This window comes from Odocoileus virginianus, chromosome 10 (assembly GCF_023699985.2).
Source record: "Odocoileus virginianus isolate 20LAN1187 ecotype Illinois chromosome 10, Ovbor_1.2, whole genome shotgun sequence".
Lineage (NCBI taxonomy): Eukaryota > Metazoa > Chordata > Mammalia > Artiodactyla > Cervidae > Odocoileus > Odocoileus virginianus.
The window spans coordinates 2,306,926-2,334,667 of NC_069683.1; the positions used below are offsets into that span (position 1 = coordinate 2,306,926).

The following is a 27,742-nucleotide window of genomic DNA, read 5'->3' on the forward strand; positions in this document are numbered from 1 at the left end:
TCATTGAGTTGGACAAGGCTGTGGTCCATGTGATTAAACTGGTTAGTTTTCTGTGATTGTGTTATCCATTCTGTGTGCCCTCTGATGGAGAAGGATAAAAGGCTTTTTGAAGCTTCCTGATGGGAGAGACTGACTGAGGGGGAAACTGGGACTTGTTCTGATGAGCGGGCCTTGTTCAGTAAATCTTTAATCCAATTTTCTGTTGATGGGTGGGGCTGTTTCCCTCCCTGTTATTTACCTGGGGCCAAACTATGGCGGAGGTAATAAGGATAATGGCGACCTCCTTCAAAAGGTTCCACGCATGCACTGCTACACTCAGTGCCCCCGACCCTGCAGCAGGCCACCGCCGACCCACACCTCTGCTGGAGACTCCTGGGCACTCACGGGCAGGTCTAGGTCAGTCTCTTGTGGGGTCACTGCTCCTTTCTCCTGGGTCCTGGTGCACAAGGTTCTGTTTGCGCCTCCAGGAGTCTGTTTCCCAGTCCTGTGTGAGTTCTGGGGGCTCTGTGGTGGGGTTAATAGGAGACATTAAAGGCTACGGCCTTCCCAGATGGCGCAGTGGTAAAGAGCCCACCTGTCCGTGCCGGAGGCACAAGAGACCCGGGTTTGATCCCTGGGTCAGGAAGATCCCCTGGAGCAGGAAATGGCAACCTGCCTCAGTATTCTTGCCAGGGAAATCCTGTGGACAGGAGAGCCTGGTGGTCCACAGTCCGTGGGATCGCAAAGAGATGGACATCAGTGAGCAACTGGGCACACAGACATTAAAGGCTGCCCCTTGGATGAGAGAGTCAACCTTGTTTCTCTTCCTCTTTGACACGTGGGACACACACCAGTGGAATGGCCTCGGCACAGAACCACACCACAGTGCCCAGATTCATCCTGCTGGGGCTCACAGACTGGGCAGACCAGAGACAGCTCCTCTCTGCCACCTTCCTGCTGACCTACTTGGTGACTCTGTGGGCAACCTGGGCCTCATCGATGCCATCCGGGCCAGCACCAGCCTCCACACCCCCGTGTACTTCCTCCTGAGCGTGCTCTCCTTCCTTGACGTCTGCAGGTCCTCCTTGTTCACCGCCAGGCTGCTGATTAGCTTCCTCACCACTGACCAGTCCACTCCTTCGAGGGCTGTGTGGTCCAGATGACCCTCACGACCCTCCACGGCTCCGGGGAGTGTGTGCTCTTGTCCATCATGGCCTATGACCAATTTGTGGCCATCTGCCACCCTCTTCTCCACCACAGCATCATGTCCAAGCGTTTGTGTGTCCAGCTGGTGGGCTCGCCTATGCGGTGGGGGTATTCATTTCAGCAGTGCAGACACGGAGTGTCTTCAGCTTGCCCTGCTGTGGTCCAAATGCCATTGACCATTACTTCTGTGACATCCCCCCTGTGCTCCATCTGGCCTGCTCAGACACCACTGTGGCCAACGTCATCTTGCTCATCTTTTCCACCTTGATCACTGTCCCCACAATCTCAGTCATCTTGGTCTCTTATGCCTACATCCTGGTCACCATCTGTGGGATGAGGTCCCTGGAGGCCCAGCGCAAGGCCTTCTCCACCTGCGCCTCCCACCTCACCTCCCTCTGCCTTTTCTACCGGTCTATGTTCCTTGTGTATGTCCAACCCAACCCGGAAAGTGTTTCAGCCTACAACAAGATCCTTTCTGTGTTCTACAGCATCGTGATCCCCATGCTGAACCCGCTGGTCTACAGCCTAAGGAATAAAGACGGCAAGGCTGCTGCACTGCTTAGGGTTCTCCACCCGAGCAGAAAAAGAATCTGTTAGAGAGGCCTCCGGAAGACCACAGGATAGAAGAGAAGCCTAGGGAACCCAGCCGGGACGAGAACCAGGAGCGGCAGGACACAGCTAAGCCCCTGCCGCAGGGTGCTCTGTGTAGGATGCCACCACCAGCAGCTGCACCTCTGTGCGCTCTCCAGGGCTGTGGCTGGCATCACTGCCCTGAGCTTTCAGCACCACCCAGATGCTGGACAGAGCCACCTATCCTAGCCACCACACCACCCTCTAGAGCATCCAACCACATGTCATCTCCTGCTGATCCCAGACCTTTCATCATTTCCTCGGAGCTCAGGTCCTAAGCAGGAGCATTCGCCTGTCTGGCAGCATAGCTATTCTATCTCTTTTTTGATGGTTTTTAACATTTGTTTCTTAAAAGTTAACATGTGCATAATAGGAAAGCAAAAAGCACAAGATGCAAAAAGCAAAGTCATTCATAATCACAAGCAGTTTGCCATTTGACACGTCCTTCTAGGTGTCATTTGTACATTTTCACAACCAAGCATCCGTATTTATGTTATTAAGATCATGCAGTTACGTATCATGCTGTTTTACACATCATGAATATTAACCATTTCAAAGTCCCAAAGTTCTAAGTATTCTGGTAACCAAGAATACACTACACCAACTCAATCTGGAAGGAAAAAAAATGCAATCCTGCCTTTCTTGGCCTATTCTATATCTCTTGATGTATTAACTACATTCAGCATAGATAGCACACATATGCTCATCTCCTCCATCCGTACTTCTTCTTACAGGGCCCCGGGAGGTAGAAGGGGGAGCTGGATTCTATTTTCTTTCTGCTTTGAGAGTTCTCAAATATAGAAAGGCTCATTGAATGCCAAACAGTGAAAACAACATATCTCAACCAAGGCAACCTTCCCTGTAAGGCTCTACAAGGTATGTTGCCCTTCTGAATAAACACTGTTGAAGAAATAATCCGCATGGTGTTCGACCACAGAAGGAAGACAGTAGTCACTCCACTTTGCAGCTGAGAACGGGGGCCCCAGAACAGAAACCTCTAATTAGCCTTGGACTAAAACCTGCTCTAAAGCAGTAGTGAGCTATCGTTTCTGTGTAAATGACCAATGAACCAATATTACAGGCCGAAAGACCACATAACTTTTTTTCAATCAGAAACTATATGTTTTTAGACAAAACCCTTCTTTTATTGAAACAGACATCAGTCTTACTGATTTAAGAGAAGGAAATGGAGGTGCAATTACTGTGAAGTCCAGATGTCAGCTGAGGCTCCGTATCTTTGGAGGATGCAGATGAAATTAGCTTGAACCCCGGTCTAGGTGTGGTGGTGTCCCCAAACTCCTGCGAACATTCCCGGGGACTTGGAAGTGGCGGGAGAAGCCTGTGCATGTGTTTCGTGCTCTGCCTGCTCAGCTCAGTCTCAGCTCCTTAATCCACTGAGTGAGATCAGTTTGTGACTCATTCAGGGATGGGGGAAAGCATGGGCTTGGAAATGTGGATGATGTCAATGAGGAAATGGGAAAAAACTCTGACCATTTTAGGTTCCGATAGGGAGGGGAAAGGGGGCAAATTCAGGCAGGTTGCGTTGAGGGCCCCAGAGCTGGGCTTGAGCCCTGAGAAGAAGCCAAGGAGACTGAACCTCTGCCAGACAAAACTTTCACCTCTAAATTCAGAGATGTCAAAGCAAAATGCTTTCCTAAAAAACTAGTTAATCCATGGGTGAACCTACTGATCAATGCCTAGTAATCATGTTGGAATCATCTCCCGGCTTTCTGTACAGGTTTGAGATCATTTTTCTTAACATACTGTATCGGCTTCTCCAGAGAAGCAGAACCAACAGGATATATACAGAGAGATAAAAGTGGAGATTTATTATAAGAGTTGGCTCATGCAATTATGAAAGCTGAGATCCACAATCTGCCATCTGCAAGCTGGAAAAGTAGCAGAAGACAGTGCTGTAATTCAGTCTGAATCCAAAAGCCTAAAACCCAGGGGGCCACCGATGAAAGCCGTGGTGGGAATCTGAAGGCTCGGGAACCAGGAAGAGCAATGTCTGAGAGCAGAACTCCCAGCTCCAGCCAAAACAGTCGAGTCGCCCCTTCTTGACCCTGTTGGTCTAGTCAGGCCCTCAAATGACTGGCTGTTGCCCACCCACGCTGGTCAGGGTCATCTTCTGACCCCAATTATAATGCTGGTCTCTTCCAGAAACCCTTCACAGGTGCCCAGAAACGCTTTATGAGCTCACGAGGCATCCTTTTGCTTGGCCAAATGGACACATAAAATTAACCATCACATAAACAAGAATAGAGCAAGCTCCAGCCAGTCTCCTACCGTCTCCGACTCAGGAGGTTAGGGACTGCAATCGCTTCATGAAAATAAGCCATTCTCTTAATGAGAAAGTTTTCTATGAACGATAATTTCCCTTTCAGCCAAGGAGGCACAGAGGACCGGGAGAGGAAGAGAGGGATGCCAACCCCTCCTCACTGCCCTATAACCCCAGACTCTGCCTCCTAACTTCACCAGTTGCTGAGCGAAGGTTGCCTCAAAGCCCGAGTCAACCAGGTCGCAGGCTAAGGAGTAGACAGGTTCCCCAGAAATTTGGTGAGAATCTGGAGAAGCACGGGGGGAAGACAGGCAGAGGGCGGAGGGCAGGAGCAGCTGACAACACAGCGTCTGCCGGGGAAACCAGGATCCCAGCTCCCACAGCCGCACACACGCTGCCCTCTGCACACACACCCTGCCCTCTGCACACACACCCTGCCCTCTGCACACACACCCTGCCCTCTGCACACACACCCTGCCCTCTGCACACACACGCTGCCCTCTGCACACACACCCTGCCCGCTAACTGGCCCAGCTCTCTCCTCCTCTGCCTGCACCTAAGACCATCTGGACATGACAGAGCAAGAGTCTGCTGAAGACTGGAAAGCCAGTCAAAGCGTTACCTCTCCCAAGAGCATTTGAATGAAAATTTTCTCTACACGTCTTCAGAGCACCCAGAGCCCCCCGGCTACCGGAAGATCTAGAACCTTCCATTGGGTGGAAGTGCCGCTCAAGTTAGGGGCAGATCAAGCCATAAGTGCTGAAACGAAGACCAGTTGTGGTCCCTGCCAGGCAGCCAAAGCGCTGAGCTACAGTGGATCAAGGTCCCTGACAACGGTCAGCGTGAATGAGCGGTTACTCTTACCGATGACTGCTTCCATCACCTGAGAAAAACTGGCCTTGCTGGACCTCAGGTCTGGTCTATGCGGAACAGAGATGATCTCCAAAGTCTCCTGTTTACAGACAGAAAGAGGATAAATCACTCTGAATCTCCTAGACGTTCATCACGTTCTCAAGCATCTCAAATTCACATAAACTAACCCTGGGCTTCTAGGTGACTCAGGGGAAAAGAATCCAACTGCCAATGCAGGAGATGCAGGTTTGATCCCTGGATCAGGAAGATCCCCTGAGGAAGGAAATGGCAATTCACTCCAATATTCTTGCCTGGGAAATCCCATGGACAGAAGTGCCCGGCTGGCTACATTCCAGGGAGTCGCAAAGAGTCGGACGTGCCTTAGGGACTAAACCGCAGAGCAGAGGTCTTCGAGGAAGGGACATTGCAACCAGGTGGGCATTCAGCCTGGCACTGGGGCCTTCAGTGGGAAACTCAGCCGCTCCAGTGGCTGACAGCTTCACTCACCGAGTGTGATGCTCTCAAGACGGCACTCCCAGGGACAACCTGGGGCAAGATGGGAGGAACCAAAATGAGGCAGATGAGGGGCCTTCCCTTGCAGAGAGAATTCAAGACAGGCTGAGGGCATCTGCAGCTGGAGCTGGTCAGAGACAGCCAGCATCACAAGGAGAGCAGATGGTTAGATACCCTCCTGAAGATTCATGGATCCCACTAGGGCGTGGCCATCCTGCCTTCTCCACGAGGTACTGAATGCTGGCCACACCCACTCCAGTGTCATAGACCCTGCTTCATCCCTCCCCCCTCTGGAACCTCAGAGAAACTGGCCAATCCCAAGGAGCTGAGTCAGATGGGAAGCAAGCCTGACTCACTGGAGCCAACTCATCGGAAAAGAGCCCGATGATGGGAAATATCGAAGGCAACGGAGAAGGGAGCGGCAGAGGACGAGATGGTTGGACAGCATCACTGACTCAGTGGACCTGAACCTGAGCAAACTCCAGGACAGCGGGGCCTAGCAGGCTACAGCCCATGAGGTCCCAAAGAGTCAGACGTGGCTTAGCAACTAACAGCAACAGCAAGAGCTGACTCACAGTCAGGGTGTGGATAAGCCCTATAAAGCTGACTTTGCTCCATGGAGGGGGACCAGTCAACCTCAGACCAGGCTTCTACTCCGAGATGCGCGTTAACTATGATGTCTGACCATGTGAGAGGCTGAGGTTTCAAGGCCAGCCCTCCAGAATCAGTGTCACCCAGAAAGCCCTATGCCCCATAAACGCTGCGTTTGAAGCAGGACCTCAGAGGGTGAGCAGTGTGGCTTCCCTCGGGGGTTACTGTTGCATCCAGCAGGCACTGTGCTCTTCTACTCTCATGCGCTTCAGAGCTCAAAACAGCCACTCTTTGTAAAAATGACCCAATCGCGGAATTTACAAAGCTGACTGTAGAACAAATGATGTGAGCAAGATTGGCAGGCTCTTAAGTCGTGCTCAAGGAAGGCCAGAGACAGACTTGAGGACCGGAAGGCGGGATGGGATCCTTCAAATTTCTCATCAGTTCCCCTCCGACAGCTCGGTCTTCCTGCCTCTGCCCCCCTTCTGACTGCCAGCACAGGAGTTCACCCCGGATGTGGGAGGCCGCCCTGGCCGCTCCGTCCCCGGGAGCTCACAGCGGGATTCCAGGGGAAGCCAGAACGGTCACTCGGGGTGGCCACCGCAGCCCACGGCGAAATCCAGCTCAACATGAGCTCAGGGTTCTGCGTCTGCCCGAGATCAGCGGCTCCAGCTCATTGATCGCCCAGCTGCCGTGGGGCTGACAGCCGCTCGCAGATGTGACAGGGGCCAGAGCATCCCTTCCAGAACGCAGTGAGCTGGTCCGCATTCTTTCTCAAGCTCCAGAGGCTTCTGCCTTTCAGGGAGCCTGGAGATTCTGTCCGCTTATCCAAAGCTCAGGTTGGAGGGATCCTGCTAGTACTTTTCCTCAAAGACCCAATTTCTCAGCCTTCGCTTTTGCAACCCAATATTTGCTTCACAGTGAACTCTGCCATTTTCCCTTGATGTTTCTCCTGCGGCCCATCCTCTGCACGGCACGAAGCTCAGAACCCAAGGCTGGGAAAGTAACAAAGCTGTGCAAATATTCCCTGACATGGAGGGATCTTCTAATACCTGCATCACACGTGTGTGTTGTGTCTGCGGCAAAGCTGGGGAAGAACCAGGTCTACTGGCCACTCCAGTACAAGGACAGTATTGGAGACAGTGCTGGAGGGACTTCCCTGGGGGTCCAGGGGTTAAAAATCCGCCTTCCCATCCAGGGGACACAGGTTTGATCCCTGGTTATGGAACTAAGATCCCACACGCCACAGGCGACTAAGCCCGCACCCTGCAACCAGAGCGCCCGCCTGCTGCAGCGATGACCCAGCACGGCCAAAGTGAAAAGTTAAATAAAACAAAACCGTGCTCACGTGGGTGCGGTCCTCCAGGAGAGGGCGAAGGTGGAAGCAGGGACCCCGTAGGAGTGAAACGCTACCCAGAGCTTCACTTAGAATCCTGGCTTAATTACAGCTGACATTTGTCAAACACCTTCTGTCCATGCAGCGCTTTGTTTCCATTTCCTCATAAAATTCTACCAACAACCTTCATGAGACACAAACTCCGAATAGACCCATTCTTAAGATTAGGAAACTGAGTCGCGGAAGGGTTAAATAACCTGCCTGAGGTCACACACTAAAATGCATCAGAATCAAGATTGAAACAGACCAGGGAATGTCCAACCACCACATTGTCTGCAATGTTCAGGAAGTGTTTGTGGACACATAAAGCGAAGAGGCTCCCAGGACGGAGATTGTTAGCTCCTTCCTTCTCTAAAGTCTGGGCCCTCCTCCCATCAAGCCTGGGCTCAGGGGGGGTCTGTGTCCCATGGAATCTGCTCTAGCCTTGTGACTAGGATTGCCAGATTGAGTAGATAAGAACACAGATGCCCACTTAAAATTGAATTTCGGATAAACAATGAATAATTTTTCAGATTAAGTATGTTGCGGTATTGCATGGGACACAAACCAAAACTGATTGCTTATCTGAAATTACCAGGTGTGGATTGTTGTTTTATTTTTTGGCGGCACTGTGAGGCAGGCAGGATTTTAGCTCCCTGAACAAGGATCGAACCCATGCTGCCTGCCTTGGAAGTGCAGAGTCTTAGCCGCTGGGCCTCCAGGGACATCCCAGCAGCATGTGTTTCACTGGACGGCTCCCCGCGTGCCTTGCTTTGACCAATAACAAACAGCAGGGGTGACCGTGGGCCAGTCCAAGCCCAGCCCCGAGGAGGGCGGCTGGTTTCCAGGTCCTCCGTCTCAGAAGCCCGCCCTGCGGCCACCGTGCTGGGGCCAGCACCCCACAGGAAGGCTCTGAGGCCCCCGACGCTGGGTCAGGCCGGGGCCTGGCAGGACAGCGCAGCTGCCAGCTTCGTGCGGCTGAGGCAGTAACCTCCGTCCATTCCAGGAGAGGGGGACGAGCAATGTGCCCCAAGCTCCTAACCCCCGGAACTGTGAGAAAGAGCAGATCATCATATTTGTAAGATACTACATGGTAGCGGGTTTTCTTATATAGCAACAGATAACCGAAATAACCCTTAACAAATCATGCTTGAATTATTCTGCCTTGAGTCCCCAGACCTCGTGGGGTCCTCTGCGGTGCCTCTGTCAAGCTTGGTCCCTGTGAGGCTGTGGAGTCTGATCCCGTCTCATTCTGACTGTTTCTTAGGGAGGCAGTCTCTTCGTGAGGTTCAGAGGAGGACTTTGAAGACAGCCAGACCCAGGACTGGATTCCAGCTCTTTCGCACGAAGCTCTATGACCTTGGTCTCTTGGCCTGCAAAATGAGTCTGTCAATATTAACTACCTCGTGAGGTGGTCTGTGAGGATGAAAGGAGATTTAACGTCTATAAAGAGCTCAGAACAGCGCCAGGCCCTTAATTAGCGTTCGGCGCATATTAGCTGTTGTTATTAGTCATCCTCACACTGAATAATTTCTCTCACCTGTGTTATTCTACAATTTTATCCTCATTATTATTTCTATCCAGGGGAGAAAGTTTAATGAAGTCACAAATCACAATAACAAGGGTGGCAGAGACCACCACCACAGAACCACAGCTGTCCACGAGAAGAGACTCCCGGCCTGGGAAACGCTGACGTGTCCAGCCTGTCTAAGCCGCTCACTCTACCATGCCAGCCCGTTTGCTTTTCCTGGGCCCAGCTGCCCCTGAGAAACCACAGGCAACCTAGACCTACTGGGTGATGAATCGACCTCCTCGGCCACCCAGTCACTCTCCCAAATTTCTGTCTTTCTCTTTTCCCGTGAACCAGACATGCTGAGACAGAAAACTGTAGATTTGAGAGAGCATAAGATGAAAGAGAAGATACCGGGGTTATGGAATCAACACAGGACTGGCGTCCGAGTCTGGTTTTGCCACATGCAATCTAGCATGATCTGTAAACAAGACCGTTGTGTAAAGATTAAATACATGACAAAAAGCTTTGCAGATTGAGTGTTTTGTAGTAGATGATCCCTGGATACCAGTTTCCCCACTTCTTTTGGATTATGCACTCTGGGCATTAAAAGGGCATGGACTGATTGGACCAAGATGCAGTCGTGCAAGATGACCTCTTCCTTTCGCCCTTCTGTGGGCCCAGCATCATTAATCAGCATGTCTGTGGCCTCTGGCTCTCTGCCCAACCTCCAGCTCACCTGTGCCAACATTGCCAAGGCTGAGACCATCCTCTTCCTCTGCTTGCTTCGTTATCACCATCATCCTAGTCACGTTCAGAAGGATGCATTCCCTGAAAGCCCAAAGCAAAACTCAAGTCTCAAGACAGTGAGTTAAACCCTCCAGCAGGACAGAGCCAGGACAAGTAATCAGAACCTGGAGAGCAGAGGAACCCTAAACCAAGGATGAGCCAAGGGCCAAATACCAGGAGAAGAAGGATAAGATTTTTCAAAACCCAGGTCAAGTGAAGAAAGGCAGCATCGTGAGTGAAATTGGGGTCATACATGAACTTAGACCAATAGGTAGTGCCCTTGGGGGCAAGACATATGTCAGATTTCTTGTCCTCAAGGTCATTGGAAGTCAAAGCTAGCTTGTGAGGAGCCAGACTCAGAGTAAAGGGGTATTTCCGATCCTCTAGACTCCTGCTTGTGTACAAAATGTGTTTGGAGTTAAGCTTCTTTGAGGGCTTCCCAAGTGATAAAGAACTCACTTGCCAATTCAGGAGACCCAAGAGATGCATGTTTGACCCCTGGTTGGGAAGATCCCCTGGAGGAGGCCTGGCAACCCAGTCCAGTATTCTTGCCTGGAGAACCCCATGGACGGAGCAGCAACAGTCCTTGGGGTCACAAAGGGTCGGACACGACTGAAGAACGTAGCTCGCACGCACGCACCTTTCTTTGAAAGACCTGGCCTGTCATGTTCCGGCACCTGACCTTCACCTATCCTCCACATCTCTCCTGCCCCCAGTTAAAGGCAGTGGCCAAAGACAACACTTCAAAGGCTGTGGTGACATGTACTTTATTTCAGCACCATTTCCTCCCCAGCCCCTGTTTGTTCATGAGCTCTCCGCTCCCAGGACAGCAGACAGACGTGAGCACATTTGTCCCTGGGACAGAGCTGAATGATTCCTATGGAGGTACATTCCTACACACTCCGCTCACCGTTGTGATCTGACTGTGTCTCCGGCTTCCCCAAATAAACCGCAGGCTCTCTGAAGCAGGAACTGAAGCTCATATTTCCTCTCATGCTCCACTGAACCTAGCACAGTGCAAGGTACTTAATCGGGGCATATTAATTAAGGTTTATGGATTTATATATATTTCACCTCTTCCTCTTTGGATCTGCAACTTGTAGATGGCAGAAGATAAAAAGAAGACCAGTTGTCGCTACTCTATAAGGTTCAGGATTTTCATGAAACACTCCTGATGCCTGAAGAAGGCATTTGCCCAATAATGATAATTAATAGCTAATATTTATTGAGCATATATTATGTGCCAGGTATTCTGGGAGGCACTTCGTACACATTATTTCATTTAAGCCTCAAAGCAACTCCGTGAGTAGGCTAGACCTATTTCACATATAAGAAGACTTAGAGTCCAAAAATGGAGAAGGCGATGGCTCCCCACTCCAGTGCTCTCGCCTGGAAAGTCCCATGGACAGAGGAGCCTGGTGGGCTGCAGTCCATGGGGTCAGGAAGATTCCCTAGAAAAGGAAATGGCACCCCACTCTAGTGCTCTCGCCTGGAAAATCCCATGGACGGAGGAGCCTGGTGGGCTGCAGTCCATGGGGTTGCGAAGAGTCAGACATGACTGAGCGACTTCACTTTCACTTTTCACTTTTATGCACTGGAGAAGGAAATGGCAACCCACTCCAGTGTTCTTGCCTGGAGAATCCCAGGGATGGGGTCGCACAGAGTCAGACACAACTGAGGTGACTTAGCAGTAGCAGAGTCCAAAAAATCTAAGGTCAAATAGAGTTCATAAAGATAGACCGAAGTCCAGCTGATTCCAAAGTCTATGCTCTACTCTGAGGCCTAAACCTCCTTGGGTTTTTGCAGAAAATTATACAAATTTACATTTCTACTGCTTCCAAAAAAATATCCAAAGAGCTTCTTGCATATTTCCCCCAGGACCCAGTTTTTCTAATAATCCCATAGAGTCTTGACTCCTATCAGGAGTTTTCAGTTCCTACAGCCCACCTGAAGAGCCACTTGGAAGAAGAAAAAAGAAATGGGAAAGAAGGGGAAGGAAGGATGAGTCAAGAAAGGCCCTTGGTGCCTCTGCTTTGACCCCATTCCTTTGCCACAAAAAAAACCTCGTCTCCTAAGTCATTTACTGCTCCATCATCCCCTTCCTGCATTTCATCTTAATGTTAGCATAGAGTTTCTTTGTGAGTCACAGCAAACAATGCAGCCACTTTTTGTTCCAAGGCAAGTCCAGACTGGTTTCAAGAGTGGACAAGTAGTGACTCACTGATAGGACCGAAACCAGGGGCTTGGAAGCTCAGATAACTCAACAAACAACCTATCAAACAACCCTATCAAAAGTGGGCAGAAGACCTAAACAGGCATTTCTCCAAAGAAGACATACAGATGGCTAATAAACACATGAAAAGATGTTCAATATTAGTAATTATTAGAGAAATGCAAATTGAAACCTCAATGAGATATCACCTCACACCGGTCAGAATGAAAGTGAAAGTGAAAGTCACTCAGTCGTGTCTGACTCTTTGAGACCGCATGGACTGTCCATGGAATTCTCCAGGCCAGAATACTGGAGTGGGTATCCTGTCCCTTCTCGGGGAGATCTTCCCAACCAGGGATCGAACCCAGGTCTCCCGCATTGCAGGCGAATTCTTTACCAGCTGAGTCACAAGGGAAGCCTTTATGCAAAAGGAGGAATTAAAGAATATGATCCATGTAAGGTTGCTTCCAGTCCTGAGAGTTGCATGAAATCTGAACCCTCTTGGCAGGGGCAATGAACCTATATGCTCATAAAACTGATGGCGCAAACTCCCTTACGTGTAACGGAACCCTGTCTGTCTTCTCAGTCGTCAGGTGGCCAAAACAGGAACCAAAATGGCCCCAAGTAGCCCTGGATAAAGAGCAGATTGTCTTCCTTTGACAGACCACCAGAAAACCTGTTCCTCCACCAAACTGAGAGAGAATACAGAATCTTAGTAGCTCTCAATGTTGTTGTTGTTCAGTCACTAAGTTGAGTCCAGCTCTTTGTGACCCACAGACTACAGTACGCCGGGCTCCCCTGTCCTTCACCATCTCCTGGACTTTGCTCAGATACACGTCCATCAGTCAGTGATGCTCCTTAACCGTCTCATCCTCTGTCATCCTCTTCTCCTCCTGCCCTCAATCTTTCCCAGCATCAGGGTCTTTTCCAATGAGTCGGCTCTTGGAATCAGGTGGCCACAGTATTGGAGCTTCAGCATCAGTCCTTCCAATGAATGTTCAGTTTTTATTTTCTTCAGGTTTGATTGGTTTGATCTCCTTGCTGTCCAAGGAACTCTCAAGAATCTTCTCCATCACCATAATTCGAAAGCATCATTTCTTTGACACTCAGCCTTCTTTATGGTCCAACTCTCACATCCATACATGACTAGTGGAAAAACCACAACTTTGACTATATGGACCTTTGTCAGTAAAGTGATGCCTCTGTTCTTTAATACGCTGTCTGAGTTGGTCATAACTTTCCTTCCAAGGAGCAAGCATCTTCTAATTTCATGGCTACAGTGATTTTGGAGCCCCCAAAAATAAAGTCAGCCACTGTTTCCACTGTTTCCCCATCTATTTGCCATGAAGTGATGGGATCAGATGCCATCATCTTAGTTTTTTGAATGTTGAGTTTTAAGCCAGTTTTTTCACTCTCTTCTTTCACCCTCATCAAGAGGCTCTTTAGTTCCTCTTCACTTTCTTTCCTTCTTTTTTTTTTTTTTTTTGCCATTAGTGGTTCTCAAAAGGAGGAAAAGGGGGTGACAGACAATGAGATGGTTGGATGGCATTACCAACTCAAGAGACACAGATCTGAGCAAGCTCCAGGAGATGGTGAAAGACAGGGAAGCCTGGCGCCCTGCAGTGCATGGGGTCACAAAGAGTCGGACACAACTGAGCAACTGAACAACAACATTTAAAGAATTTGGAGGTCAGGCTTCAAGTGGTTTAAGGTGGGTTTTCTAAGTCAGGGAGCAGATCAGGACTGGGAAAAGTTTGTGACATTATAGTTTAGGATTGACAGATACAAGGGAGGAAGGACATGAAAACAAATCTTAATGAGTAAACTGCTGTTCGTTGAGAAAATTGTTTATCCAAGAAAGTGATCTATTGTCTTAACAAGAAAGATGTTTGCCTAGAGGTGCAAACTATTTGTACAGAAAAACTGGCCAGCAGGAATTTCATAAAGCACGCAGTGAAGTTATTTATTGGTTTATAATCATCTCTTCCGAGACCTGAATTTCCAAGAACAATGAGCTCAGTTACGTCTCCATAGGAAGACGCAGAGCCATAGGACTATGTGAGTACTGTTGATCTCCAAGCTCAAGTTTCATTTTTTTTTAAAGCTACCATGAGATGCTGTTCCATTCCCATGGAAACAGAACCTCACCTCCCTTCCTCCCACCACTGACATGAAGCCTGTGTTCTAATGCTCCCACCTCAGCCCACAAGTGAGCAGAGATAGATAATAAAGAAACAGTTTCAGCTGTGGAAGAGCTCATATCACTTGTCAATCAGGCTTGAAAGAATGGGGTTGTACGGAACCTACTGCTAACAACTACAGCCTTCTCATATTTTAAAAAATGTATTGACACAAATTAGTCACGGGGATGTACTGTAGAGCGTGGTGACTATAGTTAATAATATTGTATATTTTAAAGTTGCTAAGAGAGTACATCTTAAAATTTCTCATCACTGGAAAAAAAATTGTAACTATGTATGGTGATGGATGTTAACTAGACTTGCTGTGGTGATCATTTCTTAGCATATGTAAATACCAAATCATTATATTGTATACATAAAACTAACATAATGTTAGATGTCAATTATATTGCAATAAAAAAGTGTTTTTAGGGGGCTTCCTTGGAGGCTCAGTGGTATATAATCCACCTACCAACGCAGGAGACATGGGTTCGATCTCAGGGCCGGGAAGATCCCACGGGCCACAGAGCGGCTGAGCCCATGGGCCTCAACTATTAAGCTCAGAGCTGTGCCGCAACTACTGGAGCCCGCAGGCCCCGGAGACGGTGCTCCGCCACAGGGGAAGGCACGGCTCGGAGACGGCCTCTGACCACAGCCAGAGGGTAGCCCACGCAGCAGCGAGCCCCGGCACAGCCGAAAACTGAGACAAGTAAGTTATTTAGACGTTAAATGCAAATGTAGGAACAGAATTTGAAAACAGAAAACAAACAAAAAAGTGTTTTTAAAAAGCCAAAACAGTTTTAAAAATTGCCTTAGGTCAATCGACTAGATGCAGGCTCAGTAAGTGTGAATGCAAGGCTTCTCAGAGGAGACAGGAAGGTGAAACCTGAGAAGCATGGGCCATCCGAGACAGGACAGAGGAGACAGAAGCAGGGTCACGGCCGAGAGAAGGCTGTGACTGTATGAAAAGGAGGCTGCCGTGGCAACAGGAAGTGAAAGTGGAGGTCGCTCGGTCGTGTCCGACTCTGCGACCCCATGGTCTATAGCCCATGGAGTTCTCCAGGCCACAATACTGGAGTGGGTAGCCTTTCCCTTCCCCAGGGGATCTTCCCAACCCAGGGATCGAACCCAGGTCTCCCGCATTGCTGGCAGATTCTTCACCATATTAACAGACAAATGTCCAAATCTCGTTGGCTTACAGCAGCAGAAAGTGTATTTCTCAGTCTTGTTCACGTCTATCATGAGTCAGTAGTGAGCCTGCTCCTTTTCATTCCAAGACTTGGGCGAACGTAAGAGAAATCCCTATGTCTGGACATGGCTGGTGCCACAGCAGAGGGAAAGAGGGGGCGTGGAGGCCACGGGTGGCTTCTGAGGCATCTGTGCTCAGACAGGGCACAGATCACCTCCGTTCACACTCCCAGGACCAAACCCAGTGATGTGGCCGAGCTTAATTGAAACGAGGGAAGAGAATGGATATGAATTCTCTCCTTTTGGGGGACTGTAGTCAATTAATAATGTTGCAATAGCTTTGAGTGGAGAGCAGTGGGACTCAGCCATACATATACATGTATGAGAGTGGATAAACATTTTATCCAGGGACTGCCCGGGTGGTCCAGCGGTTAGAAATCCACCTGCCAATGCAGAAGACATGGGTTCAATCCCTGGTCTGGGAGGGTCCCACGTGCCTCGGGGCAGCTAGGCCCCCGCCCCACAGATCCTAAGCCCTCACTCGAGAGCCCACTCTCCAGAGTCCATGCTCTTGGACTTTGACAAAGACCCAGAGCAGTCCCCTCCTCCCAAACAAGAATCTTTATCCAGGACTTCCCTGGTGGTCCAGTGGTTAAGACTCCACCATGGTGACTGCAGCCATGAAATTCAAAGACACTCGCTCCTTAGAAAAAAAATTATGAGCAATCTAGACAACATATTAAAAAGCAGAGACATTACTTTGCCAACAAAGGTCCATCTGGTCAGGGCTATGGTTTTTCCGGTGGTCATGTATGGATGTGAGAGTTGGGCTGTGAGGAAAGCTGAACACCGAAAAATTGATGCTTTTGAACTATGGTGTTGGAGAAGACTCTTGAGAGTCCCTTGGACTGCAAGGAGATCCAACCAGTCCATCCTAAAGGAGATCAGTCCTGGGTGTTCATTGGAAGGACTGATGCTGAAGCTGAAACTCCAGTCCTTTAGCTACCTCATGCGAAGAGCTGACTCATTGGAAAAGACCCTGTTGCTGGGAGGGATTGGGGGCAGGAGGAGAAGGGGGTGACAGAGGATGAGATGGCTGGATGGCATCACCGACTCGATGGACATGGGTTTGAGTAAACTCTGGGAGTTGGTAATGGACAGGGAGGCCTGGCGTGCTGTGGTCCATGGGGTCGCAAAGAGTCAGACACGACTGAGCGACTGAACTGAACTGAACTGAACTGTGACACAGAGGGCTCAGGTTCAGCCCCTGGTCAGGGAACTAGGCTCCCACATGCCGTGGGAATAATTCTTTTCCAGGAGCCCCATGGAGGAGCCCTGACGCTTAGGCATCATGACAAAATCTAACACAACGAGGGAGACGTGGCGCTCCCGGGGAGAGGCCAGCAGCATGAGGCGGTTCACCGGGAGACGTGTCCGACGCCTCGCGCAGGTGGGACGCAGCCCGAAGGGCAGAGGGCTCGGCCCCACTTCACTTCTGCTGGTGAGATTCAGCAGGTCTCTCCCACGTGAATAAACCTCCTCTTACCTGCAGGAAACATGGGCCACCCTGCCACTCATCTGCTGAGACTCTCTCCCAGGTCAGTAGTCTAGGGACTGAACCTCTCCTATCCAAACAAGTCATTTGCCTAACGAGGCCCTTGGTGTGCAGAGATGTCCCCTCGGATTGTGGAAACCCAACTTGCCAAGGTCCCCCAGGAATGAGCCAACGTCCTCCTTCCTGGCCTGAGAAAATCAGGCTCTCTACACCTTGTTCTCCCGAGACTTGGCTCTTCAGGGTCCACACCTAGGGGTGTCTGTCAAAGTTACTTGTAACAGTGAAAAGTTGCAAATACCTTATTGTCAACCCAGGGGGCCAGTTAAGTAAATGAGGACCACATACACAGCAAAAAAAAAAATGTGGTGATTAAATACAATTATGTAAGCTATTGCTTATTGATTGATATGGGGAAATGTCCGTGGCATGACTGAGAAAGTAAATGACAGGATAGCTTGAATGGTATAATTCTGTTTGATTCTGTTTATGGAAAATTATGGTCATGAGTGCATTAAGGCATTTATAACAGGAACACTCACCAATGCCCATTTTTTTTGTGGTGGCAGGGTTTTAGATGATGTTCTGCTTTCTACTTGGTTCTTTTCTGTGTTGCTTACATTTTTTTACAACTAGCATGTGTTATTTCTACAAAGACATTAGAGCTATTTTGTACGTGGGAAGAATTATGTTTTGTTTTTCCTTTTTTGGTGGAGGGATGTATTTTGAATATCATTAAGCGAATAAAGCAATTATGGTATAATCCCATCGTTGTATATTTATTCATTGTTGCCATTGTTCAGTTGCTAAGTCACTAGTTACTTAGTCACTAAGTCACAAGTTCAGTTTGCTACCTAGGGACTGCAGCCCACCAGGCTCCGCCGTCCATGGGACTTCCCAGGCAAGAATACTTCAGTGGGTTGCCATGTCTTTCTCCAGGGGATCTTCCCAACCCAGGAACTGAACCCACATCTCCTGCTTGGCTGGAGGATTCTTTACCACTGAGCCAGCTGGGAAGCCCAGCTGTATCTTTATGGCAAATATAATACACACGCTTTTTTCCCAGAGATGTTCTGAAGATCAGAGGAAATACAACTGGGGAAGCCACAGCTCACAATCAGAGAGTTCACACGTTGACATCATTGTCAGTTTCCGTCACTTCCCGTGAGACCTGGGGGTTATGCTGACTGTGTCCCCGTGTTCATCTTGGCTTTCTGAGTCTCAGCAACCTGCGAAGGGAGGCTCACCATGGATGGCCCCTGTCAGTGAAGACCATCCGTCCTGGCATTTGATGGAGAATCCCTGCTCCTCGGCGGTTCCCAGACAACCCTCCGCAAGACCCTCTCCAGCATCCCTCGGGGACCACCTGCAGTTTAGGTCTGCTCCTGGGAGAACGAGTCACAGATTCCCCCTGGCACATGTCTAAACTCCAAGGGTCAGGATGAGAAAAGTCAGATGAAACTTAAGACAACGGCCTTCCCAGCAATCAGGAGTCCCAAAGCATTGCTACTACTTGAGAAGTTCTCTTGAGAAAGCTGGTCAGAGGCCGTTAATGAAAAGGGGAGACGAACACCCCCAAGAGGTCTGCAAAAATCAGGCTCATGGATGGACGGCCTCCATTCCACCACAGGTAAGTGGGCTGAGAGACGGAGTCCTAATTCCAGTGAGGGCTTGGCTTCTTTGATTCTGCCTTCTTCATGAACCTGCTCACACTATTCCAATCCGACCACCCGCCTGAACACTTAGGTGAATGGGAAGAAACTGGAGCTCAGAAGCCGTGAGCCGTAAGGTTGAAATTAACTTGCTCAGGGCGGCACGCTGGGGCTTCCTGGCTTTTACAGCTCACACCCTAACCTCTTTCGGCTTCAACTGCCGGCTTTACTTTGCACACCAGAGACCTGGGAGTTCGCCCTGACATGCGCCCCTCCTCACGCGGCTCTTCAGCCCGTCCCCACATCCTGACACGCTGACAGCTGGGCAGTCTCAGACCCACTTCCCTCTGGGCGTCTCCGCTACCGCCACTCTAGTTTAAGCAATGAGTCCCTGCTAGGTGACTTCAGTATCCCCTCAACACATCTCCCCCGTCTACGGACCCTCCTCCACAACTATATTTAGAGTGAACTTATCAAAAAGCAGGTGCGGCCCTGGCATCTTCCTGGTTACAATTCCTCTGTGGTGTGTGTTAGTCGCTCAGTCGTGTCCGACTCTTTGCGACCCCGTGGACTGTAGCCCGCCAGGCTCCTCTGTCCATGGGACTCTCCAGGAAAGAATACTGGAGTGGGTTGCCATGCCCTGCTCCATTTTTTATAGTATCCCACATTAAAAAAAAAAAAATTCCTAACGTAATCTAGGGTACTAGATAATAACAGTGCAGGCTCTCAACCTGATCATCGGAATTCAAACCACACTTCAGCCACTTAGTCGCCGAGCCTTTGGGCAAGTCCCCTAACTTCTCTGTCTGTTTCCTCAGATGTAAAAGAGAGATTTCAATGGTGCATCTGATCAGGTTGTTGGGAGGATTAAGCTACATGAATGGTGTTTAGGGTGGCGCCTGGCAGACAGAAAGCGCTCACTAAGTGTTCCAGAGCGCTGCCAGCCTGCCAGTCTCGGCTTGCACACCCTCCCTCATCGCCTTCTGCCAGCATTGGCCCCTTCCAGCTCATCAGGCTCGCGAGGCTTGCTCAGACCTCAGGGCCTTTGCGTGGGCTGTGCCCACTCTTCTGTGAAAAACCTCTTCCTGGGGAAAATGACCCTTGGTCTTCATGAGTCCACGTTTTAGGCTTACAGCATTGAGGACCTCCACGTTGGAGTTACTGCCCCAGTTGCAACTTTCAGTGATCTGTGTGGCTATTTTATTAGTGTTCGGCTCTCCCTCTGAGCTCCAGGAGAATGGGCACCATGTCTGTTTGCCCTTACCACTGGATCCTCACCTCGCACTCTGCGCTCAGCACATACACAATAGGCATATTCTGAATGACCGAACATGTCCATCAACTCTGAGGCCTCCATCTCGTACAAACAGCTTCCTCCTAAGCTTCAGAATGGTAGACCCCCCCTGTCTCCCGGATCTGTGTACTGGGCTCTCTCTGTCAAGAATGGATCTCACCAGGACTTCCCTGGGGGTCCGCCCTCCCAGTGCAGGGAGCCTGGGTTCGATCCCCGGTCAGGGAAAACTAGATCCCATATGCCACAACTAAGATCAAATAAATTAATTAATTTTTTTTTTTTAAATGCAACTCAACACATCCCTCCTCAAGTCTATTATTTGTTAGAGTAAATGACACAGTTGTCCACTCCATCACTCAATCCAGGACCCGGGATGTCATGCCTGACTCTCCTTCAGCCCACGTATCTAATTAATGAGCAAGCAGGAATAAATCCGTCTCCCAACCCTTTCCCTAACCTTTCCTCTCTCTCTGGGAGCAAAGATCTCCCCTACCTTCATCTCCATTGTATCTCCAGTCCTAATAAGGGCATTAGATTTTCTGTGAGTCAATAAGACAATAGCATCTCAGCTAAGGCCACTGACCAGTTGCCAAATGTAGCTCCTGCCTCCTGTCTAATTTCCCTTGAATTCATTTTAACAGCTTAGTCTGACCATGTCGCCGTCTTGCTTAAATGCCTACAACTGCTCTCCACTCTGGGGTTCTCGAGGCCCGTCCTCCAGAAGCTGAACGGCATTTCCTCATGGTTAAAAATAACCAGAGCTGGTGAGTGAATGTCTGCTGTCAAAAAGCAAACCTGTGTACTGGTTCATAGGGCCTCGATTTCCCTGCTGACTCAGGCAGTAAAGAATCCGCCTGCAATGCGGGAGACCCGGGTTCCGTCTCTGGGTCAGGAAGATCCCCTGGAGAAGGAAGTGGCAACCCACTCCAGTACTCTTGCCTGGGGAATCCCATGGATGGAGAAGCCTGGTGGGCTACAGTCCAGGGGTTCACAAAGAGTCGGACACGACTGAGCAACTTCACTTTCACTTATTGAGCATTTAAAGTGATAACCCAAAACAGCAATTCCTGTGCCCGAGGAAAGAGCAGGGGTGTCAGAGAGTGAACCAGGACCCATCCATGACCCTGGAAGGTGTCCGTGGGAACAGGAGACCTGCAGAATCTCTCAGGGACTCTCCCTCCTTCAGTGACCTCCGCATTCACAAGCCACCCCTCTGCTGACTTTGACAAGCCTCCTCTTTCCTTCACAACAGGACACTTCAGTCTCCTTCACGCACTCTCCTCAGAGGCGCTGGAGCTGGCTCTCTCATCCAGGAGTTTGCCACTGTGAACCCTGGTCCTCCGAGGTCCAACCACACCCACTGTTTCCACCACCTCACCCCTTAACCCTATCGGTGTCCTGACCCAGCTCATGGATGCCTTGAAGAGACAGGCCAGGCAAAGCATGCCTGCCAGCTCCCCTCTTGTTTTCTCTGAGGTCTTGAAGCATCCCAACAGCTAGCATCTCTCCTCTCTGCAAATTCTGAACCAATCAAGGGAGAGGAGGTAGAAGCAAGGCAGAGGGAGAGGAAAATACCACCTGCAGGACTGAAAAAAACCTGGTGCTGCAGAACATGACTCAGCCTTGTAAGTGGTCTTAAAAATCAGACAGACAATGACCTAGTTTTCAGATCTACGTTATGGAGAAGCAGACAGAGCAAAACCTGTGCTTCTAGTAAAGCAAAGGAGAGAGCCAAGCAGAGCTAGACACATCCAGTTCCTTATCCCAAACTCACTGACCACAAAAAGTCCTCCTCTAGGAGAAGGGGGCGTCAGGACTGTTACACAGGGGGTCCTCGCTTTAGGGAAGGACACATCATAAGCGCAGAAGAAATATCCCCTTCTTCTTCTTGTCGGCAAGAGACTGAGTTGCCACCACACGCTGATAGCACATAGTCATGTTAGTAGCTCTGATTTCGACACCACCTGATTTAGACTTCCCTGTAGCTCATACAGTAAAGAATCTGCCTGTGATGCAGGAGACCAGGGTTCAATCCCTGGGTCAGGAAGATCCTCTGGAGACGGGAAGGGCAACCCACTCCAGTATTCTTGCCTGGAGAATCCCATGGACAGAGAAGCCTGGCGGGCTACGGTCCATGGGATCGCAAAGCGTCGGACACGACTGAGTGGCTAAGATACACACAGACACCACCTATTTCTTGTTATCCTGAGACAGTCTAAAGAGACGCTGCCTTACTCCTCCTTTGCTCCATCCAGACCATTCAGAATTACAAATTTTAACAACTTGAAAGCCACAGGCCCCAATCCAGAACCAACACTACACTAACCGAACAGATGTCCAGCCAAAGAGAGCAGACCCTGGCCAGGACCCCACCCCAGGGTTTCCCCTCAAAACAGCGAGCAGCCGCGGCGATCTGAAAATCTAGATAGCGGGGTTCTGCAGAAGGAAGTGCTTGGGAGCGTGACTCCAGCGGAGAGAGCCCCTCTGGGGGGTCAAGGAGGTGGGCGTGAGAAGGCTGACCTGTGCTCGCTGGGGACAGAGCTCGCCTCCAGTTCTGCCTTCAGAACCTGCCCGGCCGCGGGCCCCAGTGCCACAGGTCTGCCGCGGCCGGCTGCCTTCGGCTGTTCATAGCTAACGCACAGGGCTTTGTTCTTTGCTTATGGTTTTGCCGAAAGGGAATTTTCATATTTACTGTAGCTGCCCATTAGCCCAGACAAATCTTTTTCTTGCTGCCGCTGCTAAGTCACTTAGTTGTGTCCAACTCTGTGCGACCCCATAGACGGAAGCCCACCAAGCTCCCCCATCCCTGGGGTTTTCCAGGCAAGAACACTGGAGTGGGTTGCCATTTCCTTCTCCAATGCATGAAAGTGAAAAGTGAAAGTGAAGTCGCTCAGTCATCTCCGACTCTTAGCGACCCCATGGACTGCAGCCCACCAGGCTCCTCCGTCCATGGGAATTTCCAGGCAAGAGTACTGGAGTGGGGTGCCATTGCCTTCTCCAATCTTTTTCTTAGTTGCTAGTAAATAACAGAACAGACTTGGCTCTATTTTGTTTCATTTTCTCCCCTTGGAGTCTCAGCTCTGTCGCAGACACAGATCAGAAACCCCAGGCTCCTGACAACAGCTCAGGAGCCTCCATCAAGAGCCAGGAGGGTCCCCAGAAGGGAGTCTGAGTCTCCAAGGCCTGCTGTAACAAAGTCCCACAAAGTGTGCAGACTCACACAAGAGAAAGATGCTCCCTTGTAGTTCCATTGGCTACACGTCCAACGTGAAGCTGCTGGCAGAACCGAGCTCCCTCGGAAGCCTCGAGGGAAGGATGCTTCTTTGTCTCTTCCAACTTCTGGAAGCTCTAGGCATTCTAGGCTTGTGGCAGTCAGTTCAGTCGCTCAGTTGTGTCTGACTCTTTGCAACCCCATGGTCTGCAGCACGCCAGTCCTCCCTGTCCATCACCAACTCCCGGAATTTACTCAAAGTCATGTCCATCGAGTTGGTGATGCCATCCAGCCATCTCCTCCTCTGTCGTCCCCTTCTCCTCCTGCCCTCAATCTTTCCCAGCATCGGGGTCTTTTCCAATGAGTCAGCATCACCCAGTCTCTTTTTTTGGTGGCAGCATCACCCCCATCTCTGCCTGTCTTCACACGGCCACCTTCCCCGTGTCTGATCCTTCACAGGGCATTCTCCTCCCTGTGTCTCCACATTCTCTTCTTAATTCTGGTGGTTTTTTTGGCTGTGCTGGGGCTTCTTGTTGCAGTGGGCTCCCAGTTGCGGTGCATGGGCTGAGTTACTCAGAGGCACGTGGGATCCTCCCGGGCCAGGGAATGAAGTTGTGTCTCCTGCGTTGGCAAGGGGACTCTTCACCACTGAGCCACCAGGGGAGCCCCCACTTTCTCTTCTCATAAGGACCCCAGTCACATTGGATTGAAGACCCACCCCAATCGAATGTGATTCAACTTGCTCACACCCGCAAAGACCCTATCTCCAAATCAGGTCACATTCACAGGTCCCAGGGGTGAGGACTTCAGCAAAGCTTCCTGACAGATGCAATTCAGCCTGTAAGACGGGGACAAACCTCTGCTCTACTGCGTCACCTGTGCTCTGGTGACACTAGGCCCGGTCCCCTGCGTCCCTGGCCTGAGGGACCTTTGCCCCCAAATAAATTACAGATTAGTACCGCCAAGTATTCCCCCTCTGGGCCAACACACCAGGCCTGCAACATTCATTAGTATTGCCACTTTCCCATGGAACAGGAAATTTGGGGACAGGAAGTGATTAAAGCTATGTGATAGGCTGATGATCATTCATTTCACTGAGTTCTAAGCCCACTCTCCTATGTCCTCGCTTTCTTACCTTGGTCAAGTTGCTGACCTCACTAAATATAAGTGGGCATAATATTTTTAAGTTGTATATATTTTTAAATTTATTTTATTGAGGTGCAGATGATTAATAATGTATTGATTTCAGCTATACGGCAGTGATTCAGTTAGACATATATAAAGATTCTTTTTCATATCCTTCTCCATTATGGTTTATCACAGGGTACTGAATATAGTGCCATGTGCTATATAGTGGGATCTTGTTTATCCATTCTATGTGTAATAGTTTGTATACATATAGTTTTATATACACACCATGGTTTGTATACATGCTACTGTATTCAGTAGTCTGTATCTGCTAATCTCAAACTCCCAAGCCACCTCTCCCCCATCTGAAGCCCTTTGCAACCGCACGTCCGTTCCCTATGAGTCTGTTTCCAGTTCACGGACCAGCTCACTGGCATCATGCTTTAGGTTCCACATGTGATACCATGTGATATTTGCCTTGCTCTTCCTGAACTTGTTTCACTTAGTATAATCATCGCCAGATCCATCCACGTTGCTGCAGACGGCAGCATTTCACTCCCTTCACGGCTGAGTAATACTCCACTGTACACATGTATCACATCTTCTTTACCCCTTCCGCTGTCGGTGGGCGTTTAGGCTGCTCCCGTGTCTTGGGTATTGTCGACAGTTAAATGGGCATAATATCGAAAAGAGAAAGCATGTGTGCACTTTCCACAGCTGTTTAGGAGATGAGTTAGCACGCGACACACAGTAGGTGTTCAGTCCACGCCAGCGTCCCCCCACCCCAGCCCCGCCGGCACCGCCCGCTCGAGGGGCATTACGCGAACGTGGGCCCGGACCCCGCGCCTGCCTCGAGGGTGCAGCGGGGCTTGACTTGGCGTCTCTGCCTGACAGGTGCGCCGCGGCTGAGAACTGCACGCGCATCGGCGGCTTCGTCCTGCGGGGGCTCGCGGAGCAGGCGGGCCCCCGGGGCGTCCTCTTCGCTCTGTTCCTGCTCATCTACTCGGCGACCCTCCTGGGCAACCTGGGCATGGTCAGCCTGATCCGCGCAGAGCCGCAGCTCCACACGCCCATGTACTTCTTCCTGAGCGTGCTCGCCATCGTAGACTCGGGCTTCTCCACGGCGAACACCCCGGGACTGCTGGGGGGCTTGCTCGCCTCCAGCCAGTCCGTCTCCTTCGCAGGCTGCGTGATCCAGATGGGCCTCATGACGCTCCACGGCACCGCCGAGTGCCTCATCCTGGCCGTCATGGCCTACGACCGCTTCGCCGCCATCTGCCGCCCTCTGCTCTACGGCAGCCTCTTGTCCCCACGTCTGTGTGTCCAGCTGGTGGCGGCCACCTACGCGGCTTCTGTTGCCAGTTCAGCTTTGCTGACCGGGAACGTCTTCAGCCTGCCCTACTGCGGCCCCAACATCATTAACCACTATTTCTGTGACATCCCACCGGTGCTCCAGCTTGCCTGCAGAGACAGGGCCCGGGCTGAGGCCGTCATCTTCCCATCTGCTGCCCTGATTCTCCTCTGCACCATCACCTTTACCCTGGTCTCCTATGGCTTCATCCTGGTGACCATCTGCAGGATGCGCTCCCTGGACGCTCAGAGCAAAGCCCTCTCTACCTGCGGCTCCCACCTCGCCCTCATCTGCCTCTTCTACGGCACCGCCACTTTCATGTACACCCAGCCCAGCTCGCGCAGCTCCACGGAGCAGAACAAGGTGGTGTCTGTCTTCTACACAGTCATCATCCCCATGCTGAACCCTCTGATCTACAGCCTGAGGAATAAAGACGTGAAGGCTGCTCTAAAGAAGAGATGCCTTGGCCTGCTGCCTTCTTAACCCTGGGTGGAACATTCTACCCCCGAGTTATAACATGGTAGACATAACATAAAGCTTGGGTAATATTGATGCTTGAAGAGAGGGAAGCCTGTACCAGCACCGTTTAAGTGACTGACACACACCAGTTCATTTAATCTTCGCACAACAAGTTGAAACGAGTACTATGATTATCCCTTAGGAATCTGGGGCACAGAGAGGTAGAGAAACTGGCCCAAGGTCACACAGCAAATAAGAAGCAGAGCCAGCTTGTGAATCCAGCCAGTCTGGCTCCAGAGACCTGGTTCTCAACCAATTCATTGCACTGACTTTTTCTGATGATGCGTCTAGCAGCAGACAGCCAGCACAGCTCTTCCTAAGTTCCGTACATCATAAGAAGGAGCTGGGTCGTGGCACTGCGTGTGGTGTGGGCACTCCTGAGTTCACGCTGCCGTTGAGTGTTTCTCTCTTTGGGCACCTGTGTGATGTTGAGTCAGGGTACACAACCGCTGATCTGCATTTTCCCAAGTGAAACTGGGATTAATCCCCATCTCAGCTGGTTGTCAAGGCTCCCATGAGGACAAAATGGGCCCACACAGTGTCTGGCACAAACAACTATTCACCAGTCATTGAGCTTTCTTCTTCCCTGGGGAAACCTCTCCGTAAAACCAAGTATTCTTTGTATTTTTTTACCTTTTTATTTGGTATTGGGGTAGAGCCAGTTTGCAACGCTCTTGGTTTCAGGGGGACAGCAGAGGGACTCAGCCGTACACATACATGTATCCATTCTACCCCAAACTCCCCTCCTGTCCAGGCTGCCACATAACACCGAGCAGAGGTCCCTGTGTGATACAGCAGGTCGTTGTTAAAACCCAAACACTCTTACACATCACTTTTGTCTGTTTGTGTTTATTTTGGCCATGCTGCGTCGCTTACAGGATCTTAGTTCCCCGACCAGGGACTGAACCCGGCCTCAGCAGTGAAAGTCGTAACCGCTGAACCACCAGGGAATTCCCTCCACCAGTGTTTGTTAAGAATGAGACCATATCAGATAAACAACAAGGTCCTACTGCATAGCAGAGGGAACTGTATTCAGCAGCAAGAAATAAACCATAATGGTAAAGAATATAAAAGGAATGTATATGTATATATATGTGTGTGTATCTATACACACATATATACACATGTATAACTGGACCATTTGGCTGTATACCAGAAACTAGCATGACATTGTACATCTACTATACCTCACTTTTTAAAAAATGAGAGGCCACACCATGTAGCTATATTAAATAGCTATATTAAATAGCATTCATTTAATTTCCACGATTAAATGAATCATGGAAAAGTTCTTCCTTTCTAGTTTTCCTTTTTTAACTCTTCTGATTATGTCAGAGTTGAAGTTTCTACCTGGTACTAGTCTGACTTTAAACCTTCCTGAATCTAGTCTCTGTTTTTAAGAGCAAACCTTAGCACTTCATAGTAGCTAGCTAGCAGTTAATAACATTATATTGCTTTTGTTTTTATTTTTTACTGTGTCACTTTACTATGATCCTGATAAAATATTTTTCATACAACTTTTTTAGAATAGCCCAATTTTTAGAAAAATCACAGTACAGGTGATACACAAGGCAAAATACCATGAGGGAGTTGGACAAATGACTTTAGGAACACTGATATTGATTCATATTTTTTAAAATATTTTCACATTCATTCTTTTAGTCAACCTTCACCAAACGTTGTAAGATAAGTAAGCCAAATATTATTACCCCCAAATTACAGATAATCT

At 49.8% G+C, this 27,742-nt stretch overlaps 1 protein-coding gene, 1 long non-coding RNA gene and 1 pseudogene across 2 annotated transcripts in view; 2 read left to right on the plus strand and 1 right to left on the minus strand.

The window, feature by feature from the left end:
- Positions 1–5,674, minus strand: part of LOC139036974 (uncharacterized) — a 32,204-nt gene extending 26,530 nt beyond the window's left edge. The window contains exons 1-2 of the long non-coding RNA XR_011489767.1: positions 5,456–5,674; positions 4,961–5,048 (exon numbers count right to left, since the gene is read on the minus strand). This is a non-coding gene — a long non-coding RNA (uncharacterized lncRNA). The remainder of the gene's footprint in view (positions 1–4,960; positions 5,049–5,455) is intronic.
- On the plus strand, positions 838–9,464 carry LOC110136756 (olfactory receptor 5P55-like; annotated as a pseudogene).
- Positions 6,567–26,845, plus strand: LOC110136755 (olfactory receptor 5P56-like). The gene is made up of 2 exons (XM_020892614.2): positions 6,567–6,745; positions 25,038–26,845. The coding sequence occupies exons 1-2, from the start codon at positions 6,567–6,569 to the stop codon at positions 25,975–25,977; spliced, it is 1,119 nt and encodes a 372-aa protein (XP_020748273.2). The 3' UTR covers positions 25,978–26,845.
- Positions 26,846–27,742: the final 897 nt, after the last annotated feature.

Coding starts and splice junctions, on each gene's coding strand:
- LOC110136755 (XM_020892614.2), top strand. CDS start 6,567: ATGTGGGAGGCCGCCCTGGCCGCTCCGTCCCCGGGAGCTCACAGCGGG. Junction 6,746..25,037: donor TCATTGATCGCCCAGCTGCC/GTGGGGCTGACA, acceptor TCTGCCTGACAG/GTGCGCCGCGGCTGAGAACT.